Source organism: Drosophila gunungcola, unplaced genomic scaffold (genome assembly GCF_025200985.1).
Source record: "Drosophila gunungcola strain Sukarami unplaced genomic scaffold, Dgunungcola_SK_2 000001F, whole genome shotgun sequence".
Classification (NCBI taxonomy): domain Eukaryota; kingdom Metazoa; phylum Arthropoda; class Insecta; order Diptera; family Drosophilidae; genus Drosophila; species Drosophila gunungcola.
The window spans coordinates 7,043,004-7,061,180 of NW_026453197.1; the positions used below are offsets into that span (position 1 = coordinate 7,043,004).

The window sequence follows — 18,177 nt, forward strand, 5'->3', positions numbered from 1 at the left end:
ATTAAATCATCATAGAGGCAAACGGCAAAAACGGAGAACAGCAAAAGGGTTGAGTTGGAGGTACGATGATGGGCAGACCCCATCATATCATTCCCCGTTTGGTAACCACTCTTTTGGGACAGGCGCCGGCTGAAAATTACAATAAGCATATGTCGGAGGAACGCCCAAATGCAAAAACAGCAGCGACAACGTCCAGAATTAGCCATGTTAAGAAATACAAGAATGACTAGACAGCATACAAGTTAAAAGTTATCACCGCTTTGGATACTCTTTGGAGAGAATAAAGTTATTTTTTTAAAACAAAATACCCCTTATTTAATTATTATAAGCAAGGCTCTTAATACCAATTTTCACCTGGAAGACGAGACAGCCTAAAGGCTTCTCATAAATCAACCATAAACAAACCCATATTTATCATTTAAAAGGTAAAGATATTCCCAACCATTTCCCCTGCCAATTTAAAATAACTAATTTTAAGAGCTCCTCTTAACGTTTCCGTTAGGGCACAACCCCGGACAATATCGACGACTTGGCAACTGATCCGGCCTTTGTCTATCCGATATGACATCATGCCAGCAGCTCGGCCGGTGATCTGTTGAGCCAAACGAAAAGAGACAAAGACTGGGCAAAATGTAAAAACAAAAAAATGAAAAGACCAAAACAGAAGACTGACCATTTGACGGCTCGTTTGAGTTGGCCCAAAGGAACTACTCCGTATTAACCCCCGGTCACAAATCATCGTCAGCTGCTGGAAATTTATAGGCAGCGGCAGCGAAAACAATTGGCCACAAAACGATCGAAGTTGACATTTAAATGTTTTATAATAAATGTCATTTGACAGCTGACAGAATGGCCAAGGAAACGAAGGCTTTCACCTGGTGAGTTTGGCCATGTAAGGATTGGGTTGCTTTTCATTTTCTGTGCGATGGCATGGCTGCTGTGGTTCAGGGAATTGCGCAATCTGCACAGGAAGCTCTTCAGCCCAAAGTACAATTTTTTTTCAGCCTTTACGACTGAGTCATTTGTTTTATGTTTACAGCTCATTTGACCTTTAGTTCTTGTTGCCATCTGTAGTTGTTAAGTTATAATCCGTCAAGCAAACAAAAGCATATATTTTTTAACGGTTTGGGGCCTTGTTCTTGTTTTGCTGTTGTGGCTGAGGCTAATAATCTTGTCAAATGAAGTGACACTAGTTTGGTTATTACCCACTAAAATAATCTAATTTCAGGAGGTGTGTCTCTCGCTTTTGTCGCTCGTTCTATAGAACAAAAATCAATAATGAACTGTTTATCATATGCAAATAAAGGAACAAAAGCAAAATGGCCCAGCTTATCGCTTATCTAATGTCTGAAATGCTGATATTTATTCACGAGGGGTGATTTGAAATAATTTCTAGAGCAGTATGTGCTATTGCATTAATAATACTGTGGGTTAAATGCATTCACAAGAAGTTCTAAATCAACAGTCATAAAATTGTGACTGAACGTAAATTAATGATAGCAGCAGCAGGGAAAATAATTAAAATTTAAATATGTCATATTTATTAATTTAATGGGGCACAAATGCAACGAAAATTTCTAATTTCACTCTTTAATTGAAGACAAATATAAATGTTTAAAGATTTGATATGCTCTTTCTCAATAGTTAGAAACTAAAATTAAAATGATTAGAATGTACAATTAAAATAAATAATTGGGTAGTTTAATGTGTATTAGAGTTTCGTCTAAACCTGTTCTCCCATTTACAAAATTGCCTCATTAATTTGCAAACTGTTTGTTGAAGCAACATCGACGTGACCAGCCTCACATTCTTAAAAATATATACAAAGCTATCGTAAATTAAATTGTATTGCCGTACCTGGCGCTGTTTTTCAGATGTCACCCATAAACATTTCAGAAATGTATACTTTTTACGAGCCAAACAGAAAAAGTCAACCATAAACAATTAACTAAAAATAAATAAAGGAGTGAGAGAGTCAGAAATTGAATCGTGTGACATGGTGTAATGAGGATTTACGAAAAGGTGACCGGTACATGTCTTGGTTCGCGATCCCGGGAACGTGACTACAGCACATGGTTTGAAACCCCCGAGAAATTCAGGTAGGGGAATAAAAACCTCGGTACTCGATTCGTGGAAGGCTACACAGAATATTCGGGAAGGAGGCAACGAGACGAGACGCCTGTCATTAAGTGGCGGGCGCCAGGGACAGGAAACTGAATTAGTGCCACCTACGCGCAGCTGCCACGCCCACAGCGCCCACTCGAGTCCTCCTCTGCAGGATGTAAATTGACTTGACTGTAGCACAAAAAAAAAAAAATGAAAATGGACAGAGAAAAAATCCATAGCAAAGTCAGCTCAAAGGCAATTTGCAGCAATTAAAGATACATTCGTATATCTGTGCGACAGCATGTGCGAACGCAAAATTGCCTGTCCATTAGCAAAACGTTGATTTTGTGTTATTTTACTCAATTTACTTGCCATTGACATTTGAACTTGACTGGCTTTGATTAAAATAGACCAAAGAGTGTGTGAATACTAATGGCAGCAGAAAACACAAAAGATTTACTGAAAATAGTCGAATACAAAAGAACCAAGAATGTGAATAGATAGTTTGAATCTCTAGTATTGGTTCGGAATTTATGGGACATTGGTGGGAAATTTATTGGTTCTTGGGTGGATGACTCAAGTCGCGGCTATTGGTCTTTTGATTTTGTTTGGTGTTTGATAGTTTTCCATATGACTCAACTCACGACTGCCTGTATCAATTAGGAGAAATACAATGTCTAGACTGCCAGACGAACCATGAAGGATAACTAAGGTCTCAATTTTCAATCCCTATCAACAAGAGCTCAATTTCGAAACATTTTTGTACGCCGCACTTGGAGAAACATGGGTAGTATATATTTTTAAATAAGTAGCGTAGAATTGTGAGTTTAAAATTATCTGAAAAATACAAATTTCCTAAAAGTAAAACGCTTTTGAACTTATCTGCATAGCATAACAAAATTATATATTTTAAAACTAATATAAACATTTATTGAATTTACAAAACTGATCCCCGCTGTCTTTCTAAAATGTATTTCACATTGTAAACATATTTTTCCAGTGATTTTCGCAATTGAAACCCAAGTGCACCCAAAGGCCATTTGGGTGGGTGGTTTCAATCGCGATCGGGTGACTCTGCGAGTGTTATTGTGACGGGTCCGCAAAACTGCTGCTCAGACACACCTTGCGCACGAAATTGCCGCAAACAATGACGCCAGCAATGCCTCGTAATTAGCCACGTTTGACTTTTCGTTGAGCAACAATGAAAACTAAAGCAGCAGAAAAATATTTTGTTTTTGCCTTTCAAATGGTAAGTGAATAAAAATTGTAAAATTGAACCGAAACCGGTTTTTCCCCGGGCCACATGTCCATCAAGAGTTTGGCTAATTGACCTCTGAAAATTGAATTTGCGGTCGGTTTTCCAATCCAATCTCTTGGCTAGTTAACTGAAATTGATTTGATTTTGTTTTGCTTTTGCCTCGCTCCTAATTAAAATGAAAGTTTTGCCGGGTAAAGTGAAATTGTTAAAAAAATTATAGAGAGGAAGGCGCTGGAATGATTGATTCAGAAAAAATCCAAACCAATTGCCATTGCAATTCCAGCAATTGCAAATGTCATAGAAAGCAATCGAGTCGGCAAGCACAAGTCGACAGGCAAATTGAAATAATTGCCAAGACAGAGAGCGAGACAAATTTCCCGGAGCGAATCTGAAAAAATATATCGGAACAAATCAAGCTGAGAACCAATTAAATAGAATTTGAAAGTGATAGAAGTTGGTCAAAGAAATTGTATCTGATGTTTTCTGAGAGAAAAGAATTTGACTAGATTTCCCAGAGACATTAACTCAAACTAGCATTAATGCCTTTTAAATGATGCCACTTCTATTTATAAACAATACTTAATAAAAAAGTTTTAATACTAATTAAGTATGAAATCGTCTTTATTCACCTTTGTATATATACTCGTATATTTCTATAATTGTATCCTGACTAATGCCAATCCAATACAATGATTAAATTCACAATTTTGATTTATAAGTACTAATTGCTGGTATTGTTTGTTTGTAATATTATTTCGATCCCAGTTCTGCTGTGTATAGTTTGACAGCTATTGGGCAAATTATGATTACATAAGCGTGGCTTCGTCAACAGCTCGTTTAAACGGCAAACAGCAAACTTAAGCCAAATAAACTTGTTCGTTTAACACGAGAACTGTGAAATCAACTACGAGTAAAAATTGTTTGTAAATAAAACTCGTTTAACACTCACGGCAACAATGAACAAAAAAAGGCAAAAAAAACCTGTACTTAGCAGGCATGTAAATTTTTAATGGCACAAGTTTTTCATAGAATATATATACTTTTTAAATGGTTTAGTAATAAAAGAAAAAATTTTATAAGTTGGCATGCGTAAAGTGTTGAAGTCGGAATCAAGCTGAAATATCGAACTAGTTAATGCCAATTGCGCAAGAAAAATGTTGGAATTCGACTTACAATATATTAGACTGGGAATAATCGGTATTTATTTATACATATTAAACTATTTAAATGAATTTGTATTTTTACTGGGCAACGTTTGTAATTAGTATTAAATAAAAAATATAAGATCCAAAACACTGGTAGAAAAATTGAGACTAAGACTCGAAACACTGGTAGGAAATTTGAGACTGACAATAACCTATTTTTTTCTGTGCTTAGCCCATAAATTAGTCTACCCAAGTACAGCAAACGTCATGACCATATGCTGAACCAATTCCGATTCCCACTTGCATTTCAACTGCGACGACAGACGATGATTCGAGAGGCCCTTAGAGCGCGAAGTGAGGGGGAGTGGCAGTAAAATGAAGCGGCCTGGAGTAAAACACTTGCAGCTGTTCCCGATCCCGATCCACTGCGGTTGCACTCGGGCACTTTACAGCACCACCAGATCCACGAGAGCCACCATAGCCGTCAGTTGGCAGCTGGTATGAAAGCTTTTCTGGGTCACCAACGCATTGAAAAACAAAAAAACCAACAAATAAACGCTCCTGCTGCTGCTGCTGCTTATGGAAACTTTTCACTTCTCGGCCCGGCAAAACAAAGAGAACAAAGCGTGGCAAGAAGACAACAGCCGCAAAATGATTCTCAAGCCATCTCATCTCGGCCAGTTGGGGATAAGCATCTCGCTTTGGCTTTACAGCAGGCTTCAAATGCAGCAGGGGCCCGTATATCTCGGCTTTGCCATCTAGGACTGGCGAACGTGGCGTATGCGCAATATGGCCCACAAAACTCAAGACAAATAAAAATAAAACGAATATAGAATACCCATTTTGAGCATATAAAAATATAATGTGAAGATTAAACTATGTAGCACAATACCAAAATATATAAATGAACAAATTTCTATAGAAAAAGGACAAGTACCTTGATTATTTGGAATATATATAAAGGTATTGTAATTCTAATTTTTAAGTTTTGAATACATCATTAAGTGTTTCGAGCTTTCACTTTTATTTTTTTTTAATATTTTCTTTTTACAATTAACTCAGCTACATATAAGTAAGCCGAAAAAGCCCCAACCAAAAGAGGTATCAACAAAATGGCAAACTTGAGCGTGCAATGCCTTGGAGGCCTTCTCTGAAGCTGTGTCTGTGATGATTATGATATACATAAATCTCCGGCTCATAGAGAAATGCAGGGAAATGGAGAAAGAGTGGAGAGTTCAAAGACCGCCAGTTGGCTAATAGATTTCGCCGCAGAGTTCTCGTCGGCCAAATCGCCGTTGCTTAAAAAATTTAAATTCCTCCAGTCGGTTTTTTGCGTGTGTGTGTGTGTGTGTGTGTGTGACCCAAATTGCCTTTAAGACTCTGCCGCCAATTAGTGAAACAGTTGCAGTTTAGCCAAATGTATCTAATCATGACAAATTACATTGAGCAAATAATCGAATCGGGAGACGACGAACGAAGCAAGCGCCGCCAATTATGTTAATTGATAGTAAAAGTCAAGTTGCTGTCGAAGTCGAAGTCTCGGTCTCGGCCTCAGATGGCGTTCGCATCTGTATCTCTAGCTAATTAAAAGCGATCTCAAAATGCAAAATGTTGCAATTAGTTTGTCAACAAACAGACGCGGCAAGGTTTCCACTTCAGGCTGAGGAATTTTGTTTCGTTTTTGCCGGCACTTTTGGAAAATCCGAGCCTACTGGCGTCTGTTGGCTCAGCTGCTGCAATTGGGGCCAACAGCAGGGGGAAATGCCGGGGGGAATTTTGTGCTAAATTTGCCAATGTTTAAACAAAACTTAGAGTCGGATAACAGATATGCAAATACTTGCCATAAACGGAAAGACAAGGAATGCGTATAAATAAAAATAAAAAACATGTATGCAAACAAGAGAAGTGCAAACACTAGGTTTTCAAAAAGAGTTGGGAAAGTTGAGATATACAGTATGTACCGCATGTCATTTCACCCTTTACCTAATAATGGAATCATATGCCCCTCAATGGCAAGCAAATGAAGTAATCGATGGGTACCGATAAGATAAGATTGTCCGACGTTCTATGTTGATATGGATTCATGTAATTTACATGTTTGCCATGGGGGTTTCTTTTAAAGTACGTTAATATCAAATATAGTACTTGTCTTAGCAAGGTTCATTGGCCTTTGAAAAGTTTTATCACTCTGTACGATCTACCATTTTTTCTTTTTATGAAAATACAAGTTTTTTTTAACTTTATTTTTTTTTTAGCCCAAATAAAAATTTATTTGTTATTCTAGACTATTTTTCAGCCACAAAAACCACATCCACTGGTCACTAAAATTGATCTGCCTCATATAATTTAAGTTCCACTTGCATTTTTCACTCTCTGCCCGAGTCGTGTCAGAATGTCAGGCAATATTAATGGCCCGATGTCGGCCTCCAGTCCATAGTATACCATGTGGCCATAAATCGAGCCATCTAGCCTGAATGCTCCACTATGCCAAGCTCCACTGTTTGTACTTTTTTTCGGGTTTTCTGCGTTTTCTGTTTGCTTGGTTCTGTTTCGAATGGCTGCCTCGCGTATTATTCTTTTTTTATACGTTTTCAATTTGGGTCAATAACATTTGGCAACTTCAGTGCGTCGCCAACTAGAAACAGCAAGAAAAAAGGCGCCAAGTTCGCCGATCGGAGGCCAAAACAAACACACACAATGGCTGCCAAAGTTAATTGCAATAAAATAACAACAATGGCAACTATTTTTCATTAATTACAAATTGAAATGAGCGCGAGCAATTTTCACAAATTTGCCATTAAAAAATCGTTTTTCGTTTGAGTTAAACCGCTTCTATAGAAACGATTTGTTTTGTTTTGTCTGGGAAACAAATAAAGCGAAAGCGATTAAATCTTTGTATAATAATATACACACTGAATATATCGAACGAAATAGTTTGCATATAGAAATATGGGCGACATAATAAAAGTATTAACAGAATATTAAGTCCGAATATCTGGGCTTATTTATGACCGTCCATAATGAAAAGTGAAACAACTTTTACTTTTGCTTGGGGTGGGCAAACAAAAGATTAAGCTATACAAAGGCTGACAGATTCTTTTGAGTGAAACTTTTGGGAGAAACATTTCATAATTTCGAGCTGTAAAAAGGTGTGGGCTTGGCATAGTAGATACATATCTTTTGGCTAGAACCGATTTCGCCATATAACCACTTTATTTGTCAACAGTTGACATCGACTGTCGCAATTTTGTCAGCTCTCAATTTGTCAAGATTTTTTTAGGGAAGGTGGAAGTGTGTCTGTGATGGCCCTCAAACAAAAAAAGAAAAATAAGCCAGGCAGCTGCCAAAAAGTGTTTTCTTGTTTAAACACGAAAATTGTTTAATCATTAAAGAAAAGAAACACAAATAATACGCGACCTTATCTGCAGTTTAAATTTGTATATCTAAAAAAAGACAAATTATCTAGAGTTTTTATTTTTTCAGGCAAATAAAAGCAGACGAAGACCTCAAAAATGTTATCTCTTTCCAAGCGATAAAAGAAAAAGATAAAGATGAACATGTTCGGAAAAGAGTGGAAAGATAGCTCACCGAAAACTGTGTTAAGGTAGCTAATAAGCTAGTGTCAATGTTTGGCCAAAGCTTCCATTTCTGTAACCACAAATACACAGAATTGTTTTCATTGTATCGCCCTCAACGCAATTTCATATTTTCATTTATATATATTCGTTTTTTTTCGTTGCTTTTACCGCTGCCATCAGCAGCAAGTACAACAAAAAAAATGCAGGCAAGTCAATGTCGTCAACACAACTTTTAACATTACACAATAACCAGCAGCAACAAAATACAAAACAACAATTGTTGGCTAGGTTTTTCATGCTTTTTAATGCCGCATTGTCATCACATTTGTTGCCATTACTTATATACTATATATGCATATGTACATAGGGGCTTCTATATATGGCATTGCATGTATAAAGCCAACAATTGTTGCCAATGTGAATGGGTTGAAAAGGGGGGTGTTGCAGAAGGCAGGCGATAAAAATGGAGAAACACGTGTGGGGAGGCTAAGAAATTATTGAAGTACTGGTAACGCTTTAAGAGAAAATGCTACGGTAAGTTATAGTAAAATACTTATGGTCTGAAAATCTAGGCGGAAGTATTTTTATAATAAGTTTGAGTAGTAGAGTATTAGAAGCACACGTTTGTTTACTTTTCCATTATCCATTTTACCGTATTATCGCACATTGCAGTACGTTTTAACAATTATCCAACAGTAAACAGTAAGCGATATTTTCTTGTCCATTCTTCTACCTCCCATAACAAGATCTTTGACTGATATTAACCCTCAAAACAATTCTCAGAAGGCAATATCAATAGCTACTTTCTCTCCTTTTCCTGGGTTTGTTTACCATTCATTGATCTATCAGTTGCAGACTTATCTGGCATATAGGATCTCAGGCCCTACCTGCTCTTATCGGGTTGTCTTCCTCCTGCAGTAGAGCATTCGGCATGTTGTCTCGTGTGGGTTGTCCTCTGTCTGGAGTTCCCCTACCCGATTTTACCGCCTTCTCCCTACTTTTTCCCTCTTGTGTGGGCATTGTTGTCTGTTTTTAATCAGACTGAGGCATGGCATAATCATCATCATCGTTCTCCTCACAATATCATCATTGTCAAAGAGAAACATAAATTATTTTTTCATATTTTGCTTTATTTTCATTTATTATTATTTTTTTTTTTTGCAAAATGCAAAATGGATATCCGGTGCTGGTCGTTCCCAGAAGGAAGTACGCGGTGGCTTTAGCAATTGACTAACTGAACGGTTGACTAAATGACGGAGAACCAAAGCCATGAATCACTAAAAAAAAACGGGTAGACAGAAAAGGAGTCTTTTCATTAGCAGTTCTCTTCCCTCCTCTCTGGCATTCTCCTCCTTTTTTTTACCCATTAATCGTCGGCCATTATGCAAGACACGCGCCTCCAGCTCAACTGCAATCCATATGAATTATTCCGGGGGTATATATGGGGGATTCGGGGGAACTGCGAGGTATAGGAGTTGCCTGCACCTCTGCATCGATCGTTAGTTACATGCTGGCCATTTAAGGGCAGACAGTCTTCGAGTGGCGACAAAAAGCGAAAGCGTTTCCGAGAGACCTTGAGGCGGTTTCTTCAACTCGTTCTCGGTTTCAGAATTCTCCACCCCCTGCTCTGTATCTTTATATCTTGAAGTGCACACACAGCGGGAGGTTTTGGGTTGGAGGAAAACGCAGTTTTCTAACCATTTCAAGTGGCTCTCTTCATCGTCAGAATTAGCCGGGGAAACCTTGACATCAAACGCAGCGAGAAATTTCCCCAGCTGATATGTAGGCATTGAAAGTATCTGGCAGATACACAAAGGGATAGCACATGTGGAATGCTTACGAAATCGAAAGGGGGAGAGAGATTCAAAAGTATCTGCTAAGCAAGCAGCGAAAGTTTGTGGCTTTTTGTTTTCAGCATCATCATCTGTATCATCAGCAGACTGAATGGGGCCTCAAAGATAATTTTTGTTCATATATATGTGCACAGAAAACAAAACGGTATATTATATGATGATATATTTGATTATTTTTAACTTTAAATCATCATTATATAATATAAACAAATAAGTGAACTGAATGCTTTACTCGCACTTTTCAGGTGTTAACTAAAATTGTAAAAATTTACAAAAAACCAACAAGCTAAAATTTTCGTGTGTGCATAAGAAACTTCCTAAGAAACAGCCGCAAATAAAATGAATTAAATGCGGATAAAATAGCGACAGACAAAGGAATGTACAAGGTGGCGATAACAATTTTGGGAATTGGGGAGTTCGAATGGAGAACGAGGCTAAAAACCTCAATTGGAGCGTGCGATCTATCTGTGTGTTTGGCGAAAGTTGTGCAAGCCAAAAGTATCTTCGAGATACAGATACATGGAGACAGGCAGTGAAGCTTGGGTAGAAGTAAAAGTGCGTAGGTAAAAGCTTCGAGCGGAGAATGCGGCTAATGGGCATAATGATGATGAATGCAATCACAATTTCAATCACAATCAACAACCCAATCATCGTCATCATAATCATGAGTTCCCTAGACTTCGGACCAAAAACAAAAAACTCGATACCGCTTTCGCGGCGACGGCGGCCGTTGAGTGATTTATACGAAATGTGTCAACTCTGGCTGTCTCTTGTGTCTCTCTCCATTTTCTAGTTCCTTTTCCAATCGACCAGCAAATTGCCTCCAAAGATTCTCGACTTTCTAGGTAGTCTACCAACAATTTGTAGTCACTGTCTTGCGACATAAAAATTACACAGCATCATTCAACATGTGTTATCAGTGGGGTGCTCACGAAGTTGTTGATTCTGACTTTATTTAAATTAAGCAACTTAAAGGCACACAACAACACACACTCGCACAGAGAACAAGTCATGTGTGAAATGCCGCTGAGTAACATTTTTATGGAAATTACAATAAAACGAGCGTTGTTCATTCACTTTTTTGGTATTAAAACAAGCCATATTCGGTGGCGGTTGATAAGCCATTGAGAACGATCCGGGACAGAGCTCACAATGGTTTGATGGTGCAGTTCAAAGGGCCATTATCAGGGGTATTAAAAAGGGGTATTAAAGTCGATGATGAGGCTGGCGAACTGTATGCAAAGATCACAAGGGAAAATTAAAAATACGGCAATAATTTATATTTAGTTTCATTCCACTTGGAATGCATATCGTTGTTAAAAATGATTTTATATTTCCTTTACTAAAATGTTACTAAAGAAACATTTTAAAATTAAAATAAAAATTCCTCGCTAAATTTATTCAAGAAAACAAGTCAAGCTTTTAATATGTACGATAAACAAATCAAAACTAGCAAATAAATATTTACCTAGATGTTATATGTAGAAAACTAATTAGCAATTCTAAACATGTGCACAGAAGGGCAGCTGATGGGGTTTTATAGCTGCTCACAAGCGGATATAAACGGCAAAAGACAAAACTTTAAATCAAAATATATATTAAATATTAGCGTATGGTATGTATTCTCAACACCCCATTCAATTGCTCTCAAAACTCACATTCTAGTTGCATTTTGACACCCACACTTGGCAATTGCTCTCAAAAAGTGCAACAACGTGTTTGTGACTAACCGCAAACAATGCCAAAAAGAGGTGAACGACAAGGGGCAACACCAGCGAACAACATCAATTATAAACGCCCAAATTGCATTTAATTAATGGAAATGTATCCCAAATGTAACGTCATGTTGTTGTTGGTGTCAAAACAGAATCGGAATTGGAATTGGAAATGGGATCGGGTAAATATCAACCCACACATACCTCTCGATTGTTGTTGTTGTTGTTATTATTGTTGATGTGGTTGTTGTTGTGTTGCTGCTGCTGCTGCTGATGAGCGTTGTTGCTGCTGCTGCTGTTGCTGCTGCTATGGTGATGATTGTTGTTGGTGTTACTGTTGCCGCTGCTGCTGCTGCCAATTGAACCCGATATACGCGATCCGGGGGAATCGCGCCACCTCAATACCCCCATGACTGCCTGACGCACCCAACGTCTTTCGGCGCCTTCGCTATGAAATGCCACTGTTGATGTTGCTGCTGCTGCTGCAGTGGGTACTGCTGCGGCGATCGTTGCTGCTGCAGTTGCTGTTGTAGCTGCTTGTAAGTTTTGGTCTAAGACTTCATTAAAACCACCTTCTCGTGATCTTTAAAGCTAAAATATTGAATGTTTCTTCGATGTTGTTGCTGGTATCTTGCTTTTATTGCCCAAAATTCATACGGTATCTTGATAGGCTGATGGTTTTAATGTTGCGGATTTTTTAACGTTGGTTTAAAAATGCATTTGCTTTTTTTAACGCAGAGTTTTTTTTCTACAGATGTTGCAGCTGTTGTTATAGTTGTGGCTTCTTTAGTTAATCCCTTTAAAGGTTCTTCTTGTTTAGTGGGCGTTCTTAGATCAAATTACTGTTTTCATAGATGCTGCTGATGCTGCAATTGCAGTTGTTGCTTCGTTACTTCACGAAACTTGGCTTGGAACTGCAGGGTTTTTCTTTGATATATTCTGTGGTAATTGCTATAATTTTTGCCGACTTTTTGCTTTCGGCTGTTTGGTTCACACAAAAAAGTAACGATTTTTCATAAATATCTCTTTTTTTTACAAGTTTTTTAACCCGTTTGACGGGTTTTTTTGAGTTCCCGTTGGGTGACTGTCAAACTGCGGCTTATATGCAAATATTTGGGCTTTCAAATTTTCGGCCAACCAATTTCTAAGCAAATAATTTCACTCGTATCGTTTAGGCTATAGATGAGAGTATATATATTTATAGTATGATTTTTGATGCGTGTTTTATTTTCGTAGATTCACCGCACAAACACACAACCAAACACGCATATTTACACCGATGCAGTTTGGTTTATTGCACTCACAAAATCGGTTTTCGGTTGTTGTTGTTGGGTTTTATTTCGGTTTCGGCATGGAGAAACCGAGAAAAAAGAGCAGATCTGCAGCTTCTTCTTTTTAAAAATAACTCAAAATGCGTGCGCTCCTCGGTAGTTGTTTTTGTTTTGAATTCGTAACGAACAAAAACACGAGCGCGAAAAAGAGAGCAAGATTTTCGAATTCAAACCGGCTCAAACGTCTGGTTGCGGCAACGGAAAAACGGCAACTGAAAAATACCCAATGTTGTTCGCTGCCCCGGCCTCTGCCGCTGCCTCAGTCGCTCTGCTCTGCCAATGCACAGTGGGCCGGAAATGACACATGATGACTACAAATCTGGCGTTTAAGCGGTTATTGAGGTATGTATTATACATGATACAAAACGAAGATATTCCGTATTTGTTTACTTATTTGTTATTTTAAAACAGACATTTTTTTATGGATTCATATCCGTATTTCACAAATTTAGGCCACAAATATCTTATCGTGAGATTAAATAAAATCGTTCAACAATGTTTTTTTTGGAATAAAACGCATAAATGGCGAAGGATACCCTTAAAGAAATCGGAATAACCTATTTGACTGATCTCGGTATTTATAAAATGTTTGTTTATATATTTTAGATAATGAGAATTTTATAAGTACGCTGACTTAATACATGATATATTTTTTACTTATTACCTATATTAAATACAAAATCTTATTTATAACCAAAATATCAATACACTGATCCACTGTGCGACGTCGCCAGCTCTCGAGATGCACTAAAAAATACCAAAGCCTGGCGTTCAATTGGAGCTGTGGGCGTTAGAGCGAGAGAGCTCTACAGCCGAAGAAAGAGAGCGTCGCAGAGAGAGTGGAGCGCATGCGTGGGAGCTAAGAGGGCGCCAACTTTAAATCAAGTGTTTCTTTAATTGCTTGTTAATAAATAATTATTTAAGTTGAATAACAAATTAAGCTTTTTAGTTAAATTCGATTAAAGAATTTGTTTTTAGCCAATAATTTTCCTTTATTATATGACATTTAAAATTTAAACTAAGTTCGGATTTAATTTTAATTTAATTTTTTAATTTGTCTTATGATATTTAGGTCTTTAAGGTCAGACATGAATCATACAAACTAAAATAAAATAATCAATTTTGTCGTACATTTTTTTTGAGTTACACAGATTTAATGGTTAATCTAATGTTTTTTTGTTCAAAAACAAATCCAGAAATTATTTTGTTGACTTACATTAATCAGAATATAAATTGGCGTACATTCATAGCTAAATAACTAAAATGCACTCAGAGGGACATGAATACATCAAGATTAGTCAAAACTTTAAAGAATTGCAAAGAAAAACTACAGTTTGCTGTAAGATAAGTTTCAACCAAAAACGTGTGCATGCTTTAATGATTTAATGCTCCCCAGTGCTTTTGTTGCTTATCGTTTTCTCTTCACCCTCTATAAACATATCCAATTTATGAGTGCTTCTAGCCTGACCTTGGCATTCAAGACTTTAAATCTATCGTGCTATGTACCACATACTAAATATAGTTTGAGATGCCACAAAGTCGATGGAGGCGACCAATCAACACGTCTGTTTTATAAACAAAATGTGACCAAAAAAGAAGTGAAAGAAGAATATAAACTATTTTGGTTAGGTTATAGTGAAATGATCTTAAGAGGTGCAGACGGTTGGATTTAAACTGATTAAGTAACAAACCGGATGATTTACTTATAGATTTAAAAATGCTTTTCAGGTGGTTTAAAGAGTTGATTGATAAATCGTCATTAGGATTATACTTTTAATTAAAAGATCTAGATAGATCGCAAGATCAATTAAAACAGTAATCTCTGTTAAAATTTAATTTTTTTTGTCAGAAGCTTCAATTACATTTGTTGTGCTCATAGGTGCCCCGTTTAATAAACACATCTCTGCACAAGTAGATGGATATTCAGTTTGAAAGATGGATAGACAGAAAGATAGATCGCTGGCTTCCAGAGCGCTTCTCATGGTTAATTGGTTATGCTGAGCCCGCATCTGGAATCAGCCGCAGAGCTTTAAATTCCATGTGAAAGAGTTTTAAGTTGAGGTTTGTCTGGTTTTATTCATTTTTTTTTTACTTTATTTTTGTGGCTGCTGCCGCTGTCAGCTGGCAATCAACAACGAAGTCAGCGAGGCAGCAACAAGGTAAACATCAGAGACAGCGAAAAGGGGGAAAGAAGTATGGTATGGTCGGAGAAAAGGGGGCATGTGGGTGGATGACACAGCCCTAGGTTAATGTCAGAGATCCGCCAAAAAAAAAAAAAATTAGTAAAGCCAAAGGAAAATATTTTAAAGTTGCATTGTTCGCGAAATAAGGAAAGGCCATAGAAGAGGAAATTAAAAAGCCACGAATGAGATGAGTAACGGAAAGATTTCCACATGGCAAAGTTGAAGAGTGGCAGAAGGAGATACGAACAGGGGAAAATAGAGAGAGGCCGAATGCAACAAGCGGAAAATAATTATAAATTTTAAGTGCCACAGTGCAGAAGGGATGGAGATATGTTACAATACATAGATTCAGAGTATCTTTTCGGATTGTTTGGTTTTTTTTTTTTGGGATAATTTGCAGGCCCGCTGTACGGATACGTGTAGGTAGATGATGGCGATAAACATCGCACATTTCTGACTTAGAATTCATACGTGAGAGAGTGTGTCGCCCTCTCTGTCTTTATTTACACTGAAAAATTTTAAATCATACAAGAAAACAGCAATGTGTTTAAACGAAATTTTATTATTTTATTTGTGAGTGGGAAAGAGTGATTTTGAAATCTTCTACTTAAACAATTCTAATTGGATTATGTATTTGAGATAACTAAGCTTAAGTGTCAAGAAATGTTTATTTTTTTACCATTTTTAATTAAGGTGTGCCTTTATTTACTTGTTAAATTATTCTTTAAATGCAATGTAAAATGCAAAAATATATTGCTCTTCAGTAAACTAACTTTAAAAATTCTTTTCTCAGTGCACCCCGCTCTTCCTATCACCGTTTCTCCGTTTCTGAATGCAGCTCATTTTCATGGCGCTGACTGTGGGAGTAGGTTGCTCCGGTCTCCGGGCCTTACCTCCGTTTTCGGCCAGGTTTGCAGGCACCTTCAGCCGGCGAAAGAGACAGCGTTTGAGTTTGAGAAAGAGACGGGTGTATATAGACGGAGGCGATGTCGTTGCGGCTGACGACCATCGCAATTAACAACTTCAACGTTCGTTGCATTTTGCTGGGAGTCAAGTCCAAAGCGTTCGCCAGTGACTGCTCAACTGTGAGAAGAGAAGCGGAGAATCGGTGGGGTAATGAGAAGGGAAGAGGCAGAGTGAGAAGAGGCGGGCAGACAAATTGCACTCGGCGAGCACCACAAACTGAGACAAAGACATAAGAGACTTCTAATGTGTGTGCGGCTAAAAACACGGGGAATGGGGTAAAAACCAAAGCCACAGTCCGTGAAAAATATGCAAGAAAAAGTGCAAAGCAACCGAAATGAAATGGCCAAAGTATATTTTTATAATGGGAATGGAAGGGAATTAGGGAGAAAAGCGAGAGGAGCGGGCGTTGGGCATAAATTTCCAGCGAATCTTAGATGGCAGAGGGTTCTCCTCCATAAAACAAAAGGCCCCAGATTTCCGGCTTCATGGGAATGCAGCAAAAGGTGGAAAAGCCGCTAACAAAAGCTGACAAAAGAAATGGTGCACCAAAAAATATGAACATTTTTTGCTCCCAAAATAAAGATTGCAAGCTACCAAATATGCTTTCTTAAAGTATAAATTTTAACACTGTGTAAATGTTGTTAACTGTATGAATAATGTAAGCAAAGCCTTTTTGTAACATGATAAGAAAATATTTTATGATATAAAACTATTTTTGTATTTTCAAATTTAAATAAGTCAGAAAACGGTTCTTGATAATAAAAAAGTGAATCATTCTTCCAAATAATAACGTTTTAGAGATATACTGAAGTATAAATATCATGCTTATTGTGTCAACAGTTGTTTAAAATTTTATGTAAAATGAAAAATATTTTATACCCATAAATATTAAAATATATATCTACAAATCTACTTTTTTCTTATTAATATATCGTACTTCTAGCTTAAAATTATTATTAGTTACATATCTTAGTCTAGTATAACCAAAATTAGTTACTAATGCTCCGATCAGGAATACCAATCTAACCTTTTCCATTCATTGTTTTCTGTGTAGGAAAATGCCAACCCAAAACAACTGCTATTTGGGCAGCTTAATTAGCCGCAGAGGACTGGAGACGAGAGGACAGGGGGTGGAAAAAAAGGTGTCCAACGGAATTCAAACATGCCCAAGCAAACCTTTATTAGCCCCAAAGTATGCAATGGGAAAAAACGTGCGAGAAACTATGCAATAGGGGATACGCAGGGAATTAAAATAGTAAAACAGAGAAAAGGAGCAGGAAAATCGTACTCAAAGGCATGCATGATACGGAAAACTCCAAGGGAAAAGTCTCTCACACTCAGGAATACTTTTCCTCACGGCACGTGGCCAACCGTCACAGTTTGACAGTGACTGGCCTGAAACCAAATTCAATTTTCAGAACTTAAGCAAACATGATTTTCATACACAGTCTAAGAGTCAACCCAGTTTTGCCTCAAGATGCTTGGCGAGACTTTATGCCAGACTTCTCATGGCTTTTTTCCCCTTTATTTTACTTTTACCCAAGGAAAGCCTGCATAAAAGGCACTCGAATGTGGATAAGGAGGCTGCGACTTGAGAAAATATGGCATAGGCTTTTGAGAAGGAGATGAGGGATGCGGGTTGCACTTTGGTGCACTACAAAAACCACTTGTGGATAAAGGGTGAAGGGGACGGCTGTTTTGCCTTTTGATATAGAAAAGTTTGCCTCCGAAATTGTTGCGAAAACTAAATTAAAATCTGAAAAGGCTGTGGAACTTGCCTGGCGAACGGGTGGGTTAAAAAAAAAAAAGATTGGGAAAAGACAAAACAGGAAGCCATATTTTTCTTGAGGAAGGTTAAAAGGATTATGCCCTAGAAATTCGAAAACAAATTAAACTCAAACTTTATAGTTAAGGTGTTTAAATGGGACTTATAGGGGACTGGAAGTCGGCCAAGTTTCAGTGCAGACAAATAAAATGTTTCGCTGATTCAAAGTATGACTTAAGCTTATGGATACGAACTTTTTATTGTGCGGGGATTATAA

At 37.5% G+C, this 18,177-nt stretch overlaps 1 protein-coding gene across 10 annotated transcripts in view; it reads right to left on the minus strand.

Moving 5' to 3' along the window:
* LOC128263267 (rap1 GTPase-activating protein 1) overlaps window positions 1-18,177 on the minus strand; it is an 84,885-nt gene that overhangs the window by 20,603 nt on the left and 46,105 nt on the right. The window contains exon 1 of one of the 10 annotated variants that reach the window (XM_052998199.1): window positions 11,860-13,206. The exons of the other annotated variants lie outside the window; for them this stretch is intronic. Coding sequence (XP_052854159.1) covers window positions 11,860-12,066 — 207 coding nt within the window. The 5' untranslated portion in view covers window positions 12,067-13,206. Of the gene's footprint in view, window positions 1-11,859; window positions 13,207-18,177 lie in introns of those variants that run through there. 10 annotated transcript variants of the gene reach the window in all.